The following is a 14,689-nucleotide window of genomic DNA, read 5'->3' on the forward strand; positions in this document are numbered from 1 at the left end:
TAAAATTTCCAAGATGGTCGAAGTTTGGTAAAAATTTATTAACGTACATTCATTGAAGTACAATCATACATAATTGCCGTGCGTAAATAAATAAAAGCTGCCGTGGTCTTTTCAGTACGGTTTCCCGTAAACGTAGACTCGATAACGAAGTCCTCTGGAGTACTTCGATCTGAACTTAATCCTGATGAAGTTGTATCCTATCCCACCGGAAGTAACCCACATGGCTCCGTTGTTCTCGTCGGACAAAGAGTCCACTCCTATGCACGTGATCGTCACGTTCGCCGGCCCGTACTCCGCCTCGACTTCCTGCAAGCGACTGTAAGTATTAAAAGCGTCTACGAAACGTATTCTGGTCCTTTTGTTTTATTTTCACCTCAGGCGTTTCAACTTCGCGCTTATCTGGAAGAAGATAGCAAAAACATACAAGAAGTACCAGATCTGCGCGGCAACAAGCCCTCAAACATACTGTGCGACTCAAAAGTCTGGCGTGCAACATTACTTTGTAAGAAGCATCCAGTACGTATACAACTGCACTTTTAATGTATATTTAAAATGTAAGTTCTAAATCAACGACGACTTATTACGCAACTCCAATATTATTGTCGCGGGGTATAGTATCCCCTAAACTAGAGAGCCAATACACGTTGTCGGTGGATCAAAAGCGTTCAGCGATAAAAGTAAACGGCAATAAGTAAGCGTTTTATTTTTTATCATGCTCGAATTACAATCACACGCACTTGGTATCCGCCGATCCTGTAAGATCTTCTGACGTCGTATTCCCAGATAAGTTGCTCGTCCGTTCTCCACTGACACTGATCATCGTACCCCTGGCCAGTCGCGGCGAGAACGCTGAACGCGAAAAATAACGCGACGACGATCATGTTTTCTCGTTTACGTCGATAGATCGAGGACTATCGCCGCGACAATCTTACCGCCGATTTCGTTCGAATTCACGACAATCGGGCGCACGTAATGGAAAACACCGTTTATTATTTATCGAAGACAGCCGATGCTGCGTGTAGCACTAAGAACCGTACAGTATTAATAGCCGACCATCGATACACCGAAAGTTCCCCCTTCTGTTACAATATTTACTCTCGTTGCACTCTGCCGGACGCTTCTTCGACGTCGCTGAGATTAGATACAACAACTAGTATCGTACATCGTGTTCCACAGTTTTGTTGTTCCGATCGTTCTTTTCCGCGGAGCGACGGAAGGGGCACAGCATCACGGGCTACCGTTGAAAGAACTGCCTGGAAACTCGGGCAACTTCCTATTTGAATGTTCAAAGACGCGCGCCCCCGCCCATAAGTATTAGAAGATAGGACATAGTGTTGTTGTATCAGAAGGTAAACAACCTCGTTGACACTGATAAGAGGAACGTTTTCGACAGCGTAGAGATAGGTGTGAGAATTTGATATATTGGGTTCCATGTTATTGACCCAAGGTTCCAAGTTTGTATAAGTAAACTTGAAACATTTGAGCATGCTAAAAAGAGCTTAATACATTGCAGGGTAATGCTATTCTCCGCTCCTCGAGTATAATCTGCATAATTACGCAATTTCGATAATGCTTTGCGAACTAAGCGGTAGTGAGTGAAAACAAGGTAATCACTTTGTGAGCTGGAATTTTTCCACGAGTAGTGTGCTTGTTTTTACTTTCTGATTCACGCAACTCTTGAATGGCGTATATCAAAGATACGATTTAGTTGTAGTAGTGGACACGTGACAAGTACGTTAAAGGGGAACTTTTCTTTATGTTGATTGTAACAATTAGGGACCATAAAATTTGTCAATCTCGCTATATTTCTTGTATCGAGTATATACGAGGGCACGAGCAAGTAGTAAACATCCGGAAGACGAGGCTATGTCGGCGCCATGCGTTTTAAGTAGAACAGCCTTATAGTAGACAGACGAGAAAGGATAGAGTGAATGATTCGAACGAAACCCAAGGGCCGAGTCGCCTTAAAAGTGTCCAATAACACTGATCAACAAATCGTAAACAATAGTCTGTGTTCTTTATCCGTTGCTAAAACGATTCCCACATTCTGCGAGACGCTCGGTACTCCGTCGTTAGAATTTTAAAAGATGACGGACTTCTGCGAAGCCAATCAGGACATTTAATTGAACGTCTCACTTATCTAAGTTATACTTTAGTCTTCGGTTATCATAAATAACGCAATCCGTGTGTAACGCCTGTTACATAATAAAAATGATGTAACCGTTTTTATCGACAAATCCAAGAATAAAATGGCTCGATCGGACGAAGGAAAAAAGAGGATGGCAGATTGCGTTTAATTAAAGCGTTGTTCCCACGCAAGGATCGTGTCGATGCGTTAAACGTTCCAGCCGCTGGCAAATTGTCGGTAAGGTGTAAGCGGCGGCAGTAAGCAGACCATTGGTATGCGAGTCAGGTGAATCTGTTCTCACAGAACCGTGCCTGGAACCACGCGGCACACGTTCCCCAAGAAAATGGCTTTCCTTTTTCCTGCTCGCAGACAAAGCGAGCCAAGTGCCTTTAAAGCTCCGTTTACCGAACCTCTTAACCGTAACGCAACCGCAACGAAATACTTTCGAAAGCTTTCGACTTCGAAACATAAGAAAAGAAAGAAAAAAACAAGCAGCGTGTAACTCTGTATTTTTAAAGAAGGACAAATAGTGAAAATAATTGGTAAAAATTTTATTAAATGTACAAAGTTCCCCCCCGCGTGATCGAAAACAAAAACTAACAATGACGATAACAGGAGAATGTAAAAGAATTTCAATAAAAAAGAACAGTATAAGAAAACGATAATTACGCGTAGTTGATTTTCCAACAAATTGGTAAGAAAGAAACTTACACGTGCTCGAATTATCGTAGCGATTACGACGATGGAAAATTCTATTAATCGTAAGAAAGTAAAAAATATTTATGGTACTTAAGTTTAATATTTGCTCGTTAAATATTACGAACGGCGTTTAGTCTTTTAGTTATTCTAGACTGCGTTAGATATAAAATAAACACGTTGAATAATATTGTCGGTGTGAAAAAGAAATTATAAAATTATTTCAAATCGTACTTTTCTTTTTTATTGGTTTTGCTCGTTCGCGTCATTGTCGACCGTTTTATCAATCACACCACAGTGTAAAACACGACCGTGAACTGTAAACAAAAATTAATCGGTCCCATTACATTTCAAGAAATCGGGATCGCACGTGTCAAATTTTTACGAGATATTTTACAGTCAACGAAGTGTATAATTGTCTAAACGTGCAAGCAAAGTTGTAAAGACGAAAGAGAACGGATCGCGATAATCTTATTTCGCTCGGTTGTCCTCGGATAACAAGGGTCGACGTTAAAATAAAAAATAGAAGACAACTCGACAAATCGTCTTTTAAATTTATTACTAAGTATCGTTTTTTTTTTTTCAGTTATTTTGTACACGAGGCCAGAGGAACAACAACAGTACTTTTCGAACTAATTCGATGATACTTGGGAAATTTCGTAAAGTTTTGGAACCTCTTTATCGTGTCTTCGATACGTACAGTTGCACAGGTCAGTTATGTACATTTGCATTTCATAGTTTTAGCCTGATTCAATGCGGTTACGAGGGCAAAGTGAAAAAAATGAAGCTACGAACGAAACCGTGTACTCAAGTAATTCGCGTTTCCGCAAAAAAAGTGTTTCTTTCATACATTTATGTACTCTGCATTATTAGCTCGTTCATCCTTCGAAAGGCAACGAACTGTGTTCGTTAAATGCCGTGAATGCCAGTAAAATCTATATAATTCTTGGCGAAGGAAACAGTTCCTGTTGCGTGCCTTCCCCAAATGGAATAAAAAGAAAAAAAAAAGGAGAAGAAAAAAAAAAATAGAGCGGCCTGCGTATTGATTTATTTCACCGGCCGTCGCCAAGGAACTGCATTTCAATATTATCGCATGATAAGATTGCGTTACACACTTCGCTCCTGCGTCTTCGGATCTCCGCGTTCCTTTGCTCTTCGTCGCGAAAACGACTCCGTGTTTCATCCGTCGTTGATCGTATTCCCGATATTTACGATCGAAGCCGACGTTTCGCCCTCGGCGAAAGGAAAGTTTCACGCGATCGCGTCTCGTATCGTTGAAAAGACGGCCAGAAAACCACCGAACGCTATCTCATGCACATGGTATTAAAAGATCCATGGAACGGTGAGAGAAAGTAAGAGAGGCTGATGCAGATTACGTCATTGATTGAATAAATCACTTTTCGCGAAAACAATACAGTGTTTATTTAAAATGAAAACGCACGAACTTTCCGTTCGACCCAATGTTACACGTCATTGCTCTCGAACCGCATCCAGCTCGTTTCGGCGATAATTATTATTGGGAGAAAGTGGGAGGGAGTCGAGCGGAGATTAGTGGCAAAATTACACAGGCAGCTGACAACAGCTGACGGCGATAACGATTCGTCGGGATGGAAGAGGCGAGAAAAATCGGCGAGACGAAAGGAGAAAAGCAGATGCACGATAGTGCCCGACAGCATCTCTCGAACTGGCGACCCCAGTCACTCAAAGTCCGTTAAGTTGCGGCTGCCCCACGGGTCACACTTCCATCTATAACGAGCATTATTTACAGCTTCTCTCGCGCAAACGAGCAAATCCGATTAAGCTCTTTCGCGCTTACAATCTCCTCGAAGCTGTTTGTCGTGAATGGTGCATCAGATACGCCCGTTGCATCGATAGAACGCATACAAACCTCAGGGTGGTCCCGACTTTCGAGCGTTTTTTACACACACACATCAGAATGATCCTGATTCGGATCCATGGATTCTTGAGGGATATACATAAGACGAATACCTACGATATAAGTTAAAAAATGTTTTTATTGACTCGCCAACATCGTGATGTCTGCAACGCGTATTTACACAAACCTGATTGTCCGACTTCTTATAAAATATCAAAATACTATAAATACAGATATCCTGCAAGGTCGCGTTGTTCTCGAGAATCGGAAACGCCACACGGCTTTTACGATAATCTTCCGCGCGCCCGTAGGAGATACTCAACTGTCGCAAATTACAATCCACGGTCGCAATTATTTACAATTTACCGCGCTTGACGCGACGGGGCGCGAAAAATATTAAATATAAAATGTACAATGTATAATCGTTTTGCGGCGTGCGCGTGCACGCGGATCGGTCGTCGTGTGTCCGTTATTTATCTAGCGGGGAGTTCAAAGTCGACTCGCTCGCCGCGGGGGAAACGAAAAAGAGGAAAGGGGAAAGAAATGTCGAGCTCTGAGAGAAAAACGAAGGGAAAGAATTAAAAAAAATTACGAACGAGCGTGGCGCATAGTATTATTGGACCGATTATCCACGCTGCTACTATTTACACGCGACGATACGCGATACAATTGAACGCTCAAAGAGTTTCATTCTCAACTGTCGCTACCACCATTAACACAGTTGAGTCTAGAGTCGGGTTCGGTCGTAAACGAACTTCCATTCACGTTTCATCCTTGAATTCACTCGCAAATTATAATCTGTTAATTGATGTTTCCTCATCGATCATTTTCTGTTTCAGATGACTTCGATTTCGACTTCGGATACATTCCTCCGGACAAACTTGATCTCCGAATCAACATGGACGGTCACATCTGCATCATCTACATCTCGAGAACTCTACTAGTAATTTACTCTGGTTGGTTTACCAGCAACGCACAATTGTCGAAACGATCGTCAAAACATTGGTCAAATATCTCGTGAATTATTAACCGTACGCCCGCCGAATCGTAATCACTGGATTAGGTAATTCCGAGCCCTATCACTGTACAAAATCTTATCGACAAATTCGACTTACGCCTAGGTACCTTCGCTCGCGAGAAGGTTGCCCCGCACTGTGTCTCAAAGAGCAATCGAAACGCCCGTTGCTCTGACTCCGATCCTAAACAGACTCTGTTAGAGTTCGTGTAAGCGTTAGCTAACGGTTACTGCACTAACGCCAACGGTGGATTGTGCTGGGCCGGCTGCGCCCTGATCATGCCTGCCAAGCGCCTAAACGGTAGCTGAAGATGATAGTAAGCGCAATAGGGCAACGGGTCCCAGTAGGTGAACAGAGCTTCCCGTTTGTCGAGCACGGTGCCCAGCAAATGGGGCACGGTCTCCCCGGTCGGTCGTTTCAGGGCGCTGGACGCCGTATCCGGTAGGAAGCATCTGTCTGCCGTGGACATGATCCCCGAATTCTGTCTGGAAAAGTGTCTGCACGGTTTCCACACCAATCGCGGGTGAATCCCCGTGTGGCAGATGTACGGTAGGCTCACACCTACCCGGCATCCGATCGGTACCAGCTTTCCATCGTCCGCCACGGCCAGCCGGAAACTCATGTGGCCGTTGATCCGCGTGCCGAATGTTCTGGAAAACTTGTCCAGCCACTGCGTCACTTGCGGTCGTTCCTCCGGGATCAAACCACGCTCTTCGTCCACCAGACAGGTCACGTTGGCCACGATCCTCGAATCCTTCACCGTGGTGCAGGTGATGTAGTGTTTGCCGCTCGGATCGCGAAGCACCAGCCACGGTTTGCTCTCGGTGATCTCGTGCTGTTGATTCCGGAACTCCCTGAGGGTCGGTGGCAATACTATCTTGTTTCTGTCCCTCATCCCGGCCGGTCCAGCGGCCAGCATCAGATACCTGCCAGCGGCGAAGGTGTTCTGCTCGTACAGCCTCGAGACGTCCTGTTGCGAGCGCAGAACCGAATAGCACGGCAAGGGTAGCCCGAGCGTGCGACACATTTCCAGCAGCTCCAAGGGATCGTCCAGAGCCGCCACCTTGCTGGCACTGGGCACGAAACACTCACAACCCATTACCTCCAAGTAGGTCTTCGCCAGAGCGTCGTAGTAAGCCGCGTTGCTAGAGCTGACCGGTATGTAATAGGCAGCCTTCTCTTTTTGGACGATGTCCCTCAAAGCTTTGATGTACTCGATCACGTTTCCAGGACCGGGTTTCGGTATCGTGTAAAACTTGGAGCACGCGGTCGAGAACTTTGCCAAACCGAACAGACCGTCCAGTTCGCATATCACCACCCTGGCGCCGGCTTTGTAGAAATTTCGAGCAAGGTGGACCGTTTGCACGGTGCTTCCACCGCTGATCAGCACGCATCGTTTGTTGCGTACCCTCTCGGAGGCGGGCGTGTGAAGTACGGTGATGAACCATTTCAGGGCGGTGAGAGGCAATTGAAAAATTACCCAGAGCATGTAGACCCATACGGATGCCCAGAGCGCTGGCGCCCATATCGCGTAACTGATCACGCTTACGATTCCTTGAACTATACCGAACAACACGCCGATGTACGCGCTTAGTATCTTCAGCAGCAACGAGTCGTTTCGATTGTGATTCTGTCCCTGTGTCGGTTGGGCCTGATAGCACATGTGTATCCTCTGCGACTGATGCTGTTGCTGTTGCCGGCGTCGCGGCGAAAATATCACGGTCGGGGCGTCCGAGCTGTTGGACGACGGGGAACCGTTCAACAGGTTCGAGGAGTTCGAAACGTTGGACATCGAACGCTTTAACGTCGATATCGGCGAGACCAACGGCGGCGACGTTGACAGTGGCGAACCGGGTATGAGCGGCGACATGCTGCTGCTCCTCGAAATCGGCGGACTCGAGGACCACAGTCTCGAAATGTTCTCGCTGGTGCAAGCTGGCATCGTCGAGTCCCTTTGCTCTCGTTACCAACGGTCAGACAATTGTAAGCGGCTGAACGGACGTACTCATGAAGTGGTTTCGGAGTTACGATCAATTCGAGCTCGTCTCGTCACGCGATTCCCTCCTGGACCACGGATTCATGTCTCGATCTCGGGCATGGCTGGTCGTCGAAATGATTCGCTTCCACCGTGTCAGGCCTCGTGAATCCAACAGCGATCGCGATTCGCGAGGCGCTTGGACGGCAAACGTATTGCGCGGGTCGCGCGTAACGTTGCGAAACACTCGCGTCGAAACGCTCGTCGCCGTTACAGCGGCTGGGGAACTTGTTCGCGATTCGCCGAACGAATTCGCCGGTATGCACACACAGCTTTAACTGAGGCCGGTCCTCGAGCCTCTTGGACTCTTATGCGCTCTGAATCTCGAACGCACTATGAACCGAGGTCTTATCTAATCGTGCAGCCTCAGACACCGCCGCTAAAAGAAAGAAGGAATTGAGTCCTCGCTCTGATCCACGTCTCGGCTCGTATTTTTCATCTCTCACCGAAAGAATTTCAGCGGGATCAGTCGAGGGGTTACGCCACCTTCGTGGCGACAAAACAGACGGTATCTTTATGAATTTTTTATAACAATATAATACGATCGATCGAAAAATTCTTTTTTCCGCTACGAATATTAAACGTACGCCCAAACTCTATCGTTGTCGACTCCGGTTATGTATAGATCACCGTGCTGACCTTTTTGCATCGTTACAGGTGCCTTGACCAACGAATAACCAAGGGCTAATGATCACCGCCAGCGCGTAGATCTTATTGAGTACTATGGCGCGTCTGATCGAGACACTTGTGTGAGTAGATGCTGTAACTGTTATAGATATATCGGTTTTGGCTTGATTCTATATCAGTTCTAATAGGTATGCTTTAATTAAAATTAAGACGTTGTTGCTATCGAACTCTTAAAATTCGACTTAGAATACGGTATATAAAAAATGCCGTTATAATGAAAAAATAATCATCCAATATAATATAAAATTCTACTTTTCGTAATTATCATGTTATCTTTCTAAAAATCATACCAATGCATTTTTTAGATTTTTCTGATTAAAAGGAGTCCAAACACGACATAGATATAACTACTTTTAATTGACCTAATATATGCAATATCACATGATATGTACATACAGGATAAGTGGGGGATGGCAACATGCATGGAGGACTTCAGTACCTCGCATCATGCGGAGTGGTGGAAGAAGCAACGAAACAATAGCAGCATTCGTTACTTTCCCTACCATTTTACACGGTTCGAGGTATTAAAGGCCTCCATGCCATTAAAAATAGAGTTTAGCTTAGTTTTTAGGCTACGCTAATTCCACTATCGTGAGTTTGTGTAAAAAAACCGGCTCATGGAAACACGCCATTATCCTCCCTTACTCTACAGTGGCTCCATCTCCATCATCGAGAATTTGAATCTGAAAAACAACTTTCAAGTGTTTCAACCGCTACTTCTGTACGTGCCAAAGTGCGTCGGAACTTACGAGCTCTTTATTGCTTGTATTTTGTAATTTTCGTCTTCTCAAGTGCATAAAATGTCTCACTCGTCAAGAATTAAACGGTATTGTAATTCACTTACTTCTATGCCTTTTTCTATGAATCGTTAAATAAATTTAATGCTGTAACTGCAATATGATGCTTTTTGACACATAACAAATGCTCCTCAGGCGTCGTGTTTTGCATATAATTACATAGTTATTATTTATGTATAAAAAGATATTTCTAGTTTAAACAATTATTATTACTTTCAGCATAAAAAAAGATGCAATAACACAAACAAGTGATATAGATACTATATCAGAAATAGTACGTTTGCAGGAATTGGTCAAACATCTGACAATAGAAAATGAAAGATTAAAAAAGTATGCTTTTAATAGTATGATGTTGACAGAGAATCAAACTAATGTACAGAATCCTTCCACATCTGCACAAAATGTACAAAGGAAATCTAATAAACATGTATTCTGTGGTTGCAAATCTAAGAAAAGCTGTTCCACTAAAGCATGTGGATGCATAAAAAAAGGTGTTCCGTGTGGTGAATTGTGTAAATGCAATAGTGTTTCCTGCAAAAATCTGGTAAATAACGTTTTCTTCTATTTATAATTGTACTCATTTACAAAATTTATATTTAATCATACATTAAACTAAAAATATAATTTTTTTTAAACAGAGAAACGCAGACCAAAATAAAGAAAATGTGGAACACTCTGATACTACCACATTCCATGAAGATATCTCTGGTTCAAAGAATATTTTTCACAATTCAACTTCTACAGAATATCTTACTGTACCAACATACTTTAATAGTTCTGAACAGGTAACATCTGTTTCAAATGATGAAGAAAAAGAAAAAGAAGATAAAGATAGTAGAGATATACAGATTAATGACAAAATCTGTCAAAGTGGTATATCACTAAGAAAAAATAGGTCTAAGAGAAACAATTCTAAAAGAGGGAAACAAAAACAGAGTGATACAGACATAAAAGAAGAAACATTGAATATGTGCAGTCCTAATGAAATACCTGTTTGTATGGATGAAGAATTGAAACAAGTAGAATTGAAAATAGAAGAACGAACAAATGAAAATTTTGAAAATATAGGACAAGGTATGACAACTCCAAAATATAATCGAAGCAAAGCAGCAGTGAGTTCAGTCAATGAGATGAGAAGAAAGAATAATACAAATACTAATTTAAAGGGTAAGAAATTCAATTATAATGTTCAAGTAGTAATTGCAATTGTGTACTTAAACATTTATGCTTGTAGAAGAAAATGATTTTAATCCTATGAAACCTACATACGAATTACCCAGAACACCGCCTAACACTAATAGCGACGTGAGTTCGCGCAATATCTCGGAAGTATCATTACCAACATCCTTTATTATAATGGAGACTGAAGAAGAACTTCCATTGCCTGAAGGTAAACTCTAAAATGCTTAACGTTTTTATTTTCAATTTTTTTTTTTTTTTTTTGACTCATCCATGAAACAATCGCCATAATTTTCTTATTCTAGAGTTCAACCTGCCTCATGTAAATTGGGAAGAATATCACTCGCAGCTTGTAGAGTGTAATAAGTGTAGTAGAAAGTTTCATCCATTCAGAATCAAGAAGCATCAGGCCTGCTGTAAAAAAGTCTAAGCTGTAATTTCGCGGTAAGGCGCTCAGTTCTCCTAACATTCTCCTAATAATGTAAATTTGTCGATGCATTTTTTACCGATTTTTCAAACAAAGATCAGTTCATTTATAAAGTTTCAAACACTATTTATATGAGAGATGGCTAACTTTTCAAATGCCCGTATTTATACATTGTTGGACAGGTTCAATAAGAAAATGAATTTGTTACAACTTTGGCCCATTCACTGTAATTATACAGATCAGAATCTACTATACAATATTTTTTAAATATCAACTAACAGTATAATAGAACTAGCTACCTACAACAATGTATATATATATATACATATGTATATATACATTATTTAATATCATTTGTTACATTTGCAACCATAGATTGCAAATTTATTAGATTTCTTTCGTATATTTTGTGCAGGCGTGGATTCTCTGTTAACGACATAGCGTTCAAAGCATACTTTTTTTAAACTTTCATTTTCTATTATCAGATGACTGATAAATTCCTGCAAGCATACTATTTCTGATATAGCATCTATATCACTTGTTTGTGTCTTTGCATCTTTATCTATGCTGAAAGTAATAAATAATTGTTAAAGCTAAAAATATCTTTTTTATTATGTATATATACATATGTGTATATATATATATATATATCTATGTATGTATAATGATGATTGGTATTTTTCCACGTACACGTACGAATCCATACATACCCGTACTTAACATTGGTTATTAGGATATTCCACATATGATTTTCTAAATTCTACTTATTATACATCTTTACGTGAATTATACGTTATATGTTTTTTTTTTTGGTTTTTTTTTTTTATAGACTTCTATATATGTACAATTTGAAGTCGAATATGCCTCGTCAGTTTGTCGGAACTACATAAACTCTAATACATGACATCATAAAACTAATAGCGGCCCGCTTTTTCCTAATGCTTGAGAAAATACAATTTTATGCATCCTGACAAAACGACTTTTTTTGACAGTCTCTTTGAGAAGTTATATACTCATTATAGCTATACACATATTACACAACGCATATCTAACTGGAGTTCGTATGATAGCAGAATTAAAAGAATCGAAACAAGTTAAATCGTATTATAAAATATTGTTATATACACATAAGAGGAAAGCAATATTGTCAAATACATATAGAAATAAATTTTATTTTATATCACTTAGTATGTATGCATATATTGTATCATTCATACGCATATATTATCAGTTTGATAACGCGTATAAACAATATAATGTACGCACATAATATTATGCAAGTTTACTCTTTTAATCCCGCCTTCGATATTATGTAGCGCAATAATTGCACAATTTAAAATACGTTTTAATATTGAACATTGCCCTCATTGATTGTAATAAAATGTAATAAAATACACAATAAATTGTATATAAAGATCTATTTTATAATACATGTGGTACACAGACACCAATGCATCGAAATACAAATACAAATAATACTGTTAAAAAACATAAAATAGAATTTTACCGAATCAAGGTCAATACAATAGATACTCGATATATCTGACTAGAAATTATTCTTGTTTCTGAATATGATAAAATAATTATTTCGTTCCAATTATATTATCTACATTGCAACAATTCCTAATTAAATCATACATTTTCATGCAATTAATGATTTTACTTTGTTCACGGCCGTCTTTGTAAATCAGTTTTGGCTGATTTAAAAAAAAGAAAGTAAGAAAAGAACGTTTTATGGTATCAGTGCCAACATTTGTTGATTGTTGTTGACTGCAAGCCTTCCAATTCCAATGCAGAACTAAGTATAAGCTTTGTTTTGTTTGTGTATATGTAGGAGTACAAAAGTAAGGATAATTGGCAATGTTTTATTAGAACTGGCATGTAATAATGACACACATATTAGTAGCATAAGATACGTGGTAACTCTTTTTATGTATTTGCATAATTAAGAGATTTTTTTTTTTTAGTGTTGCTTTGAAATTCACCCACATTTTCTGAATTCCTACGTTTCGACCTTCGTATCAAACACATTTTTCCTGAAAGAATGCTCGTAAAACATTGTGCTCGTAATGTATTCGACTAGTAACATTGAAGTACCATGTTAAAACAACATTTTGCAGTGTACTTAACGTTCCCCACGTTCTCAATTTGTTAGTCATCACGCTATCCCTCGTTCTTTATAAAATTTGTGCCTTTAGAAAAATGGAAGTGTATTGATAGAATACAAATGGTAGAATTTGTTATTCGTACAGGGAGACAATTCTTTTTTTTTTTTTTTTTTTTCATTTAATACCGCGATCTTCGCATTTATACAAATTCTGTTGCACGTTTAGTCGGTGTTCAAATATTCTTCTTAATCGTTAGATAAACTCAATCTTCAACGAAAATACGTCGTGTATTCGCGATTCTTCGCTGTTCCAAAATTCTATAAAATGCTTATACAAGAACACGGTTTTTTTGTAATTTATCTCTGTTTCCACGATTAATTTTACAGATACGGTTACAATATATATTAACTGTGTGAACAAACGAGCGTATTCCACATTTACCACATTGTTTAGAATATATTACTGTTGGTTTTAGAGTCTATTGGTTTCATTCAACCGGCTTACAATTAATAACACTTTTACGTAATTAAAGGTATTGTCTATTATAAAGTTACGAGTTTTTATACCTGTAGAGGCAGCGGTCACAAACGGTGCACTGCAACTGTTTAATCTTGCTTTTTTTCTCGAATCGTAATACATGTATTCTTGACTTTTCAGGCTGTTGAACGTTTATTCAATTCTATAAAATGGAAAAATAAAAGACCTGCCTTTTTTTTTACGACGCAATAATAAATTATACATCATCGACAATTCCTAAAATCGATCACACCGCGTATTATTACTGCATTATGTACACGACGTTGTCGTAAAAAGAAACGCGTAACATTTCATGAAATAGCAATAATAGATAAAACGTAATACAAAAGAGTAGCAGTACAAATAATACACGGTATAGATATATAATTTTTTTTTTTTTTTGTAAATCTGATAAATATTAAATCTTATATTTTTCCATTAACAATATTGACATCTTTTATACTATTCTACTATAATTTAAAATAAATATTAACAATAATTACCTAATATAGTCAGACACGGGAAACAATGTAAGCGTTCCGACAGAGAGAAATTAGTCGCCTAAATAGTATAACATTGTACATATATCTATGCAATGTTATACTATTATATATATATAAATATATATATATATATATATATATATATTTAGTTATTTGTTTATTATATATAATTATCAATGATCACGCTTGAAATTTATTGATCATATTATGTTCATTAAATTAAAATAGGAAAGAAAATAATCACAGATTAAATGTGTTAAATAAGTTCCGCTATACATGATCGTGTTTATAAATTATCCGACGGTTTATCTCTTTTCAGTAAAAAGTAAAAAGAAAAAGCGAAAGTAAGTGCGGCATTTACGTCAAATATACAACTGAAGGCGACAACTGTACATATTATTCTTCGGTGTATAAAGTACAAACACACACGCGGCGTAAAAAAGTATCAGAAAACGATCAAGATTCAGAGACACTAAAGAACGAAGAGCCATGTATCGGCGTTTCGGAATGCGGTACATTCCCGATGTCATGTAAATTTTGCAAATATCGGCTTTAAACGTTCATCGGTCGCAAACCTGACGATGAAGCTAAACAGGCCGTTTATTCCTAGGAAATGTCCCAGTTCATCAGATATAATTAAATCTTAAGTGAAAAATATGTTAGATTTGATTTGATGGATTCCGCGAAAGTATATGATGCAATTGTATGATAAGAAAATAGA

At 39.3% G+C, this 14,689-nt stretch overlaps 3 protein-coding genes across 5 annotated transcripts; 1 reads left to right on the forward strand and 2 right to left on the reverse strand.

Moving 5' to 3' along the window:
• On the reverse strand, window positions 1-1,235 carry LOC122395969. Its single transcript, XM_043393986.1, has 2 exons — window positions 738-1,235; window positions 1-306 (listed from the first exon to the last, which is right to left on the reverse strand). The coding sequence occupies exons 1-2, from the start codon at window positions 879-881 to the stop codon at window positions 112-114; spliced, it is 339 nt and encodes a 112-aa protein (XP_043249921.1). The 5' UTR covers window positions 882-1,235; the 3' UTR covers window positions 1-111.
• Window positions 1,236-4,868: 3,633 nt separating this feature from the next.
• On the reverse strand, window positions 4,869-8,248 carry LOC122395968. The gene has a single exon (XM_043393985.1). It carries the CDS (start codon window positions 7,656-7,658, stop codon window positions 5,943-5,945), a length of 1,716 nt encoding a protein of 571 aa, XP_043249920.1. The 5' UTR covers window positions 7,659-8,248; the 3' UTR covers window positions 4,869-5,942.
• A 533-nt stretch (window positions 8,249-8,781) lies between these two features.
• LOC122395971 lies at window positions 8,782-14,339 on the forward strand. Of its 3 annotated transcripts, none has more exons than XM_043393991.1 (6): window positions 8,782-9,264; window positions 9,455-9,779; window positions 9,874-10,402; window positions 10,470-10,625; window positions 10,720-10,858; window positions 14,288-14,339. In XM_043393991.1, exons 1-5 carry the CDS (start codon window positions 9,239-9,241, stop codon window positions 10,842-10,844), a joined length of 1,161 nt encoding a protein of 386 aa, XP_043249926.1. In that variant the 5' UTR covers window positions 8,782-9,238; the 3' UTR covers window positions 10,845-10,858; window positions 14,288-14,339. The 3 variants fall into 3 exon arrangements, with proteins under 3 accessions (XP_043249926.1, XP_043249925.1, XP_043249924.1); XM_043393990.1 differs by lacking the exon at window positions 14,288-14,339 and adding an exon at window positions 11,671-12,281; XM_043393989.1 differs by lacking the exon at window positions 14,288-14,339 and having other exon boundaries at window positions 10,720-12,281.
• Window positions 14,340-14,689: the final 350 nt, after the last annotated feature.

This window comes from Colletes gigas, unplaced genomic scaffold (genome assembly GCF_013123115.1).
Source record: "Colletes gigas isolate AHSC1104 unplaced genomic scaffold, ASM1312311v1 Colletes_gigas_Sc00006, whole genome shotgun sequence".
NCBI lineage: Eukaryota > Metazoa > Arthropoda > Insecta > Hymenoptera > Colletidae > Colletes > Colletes gigas.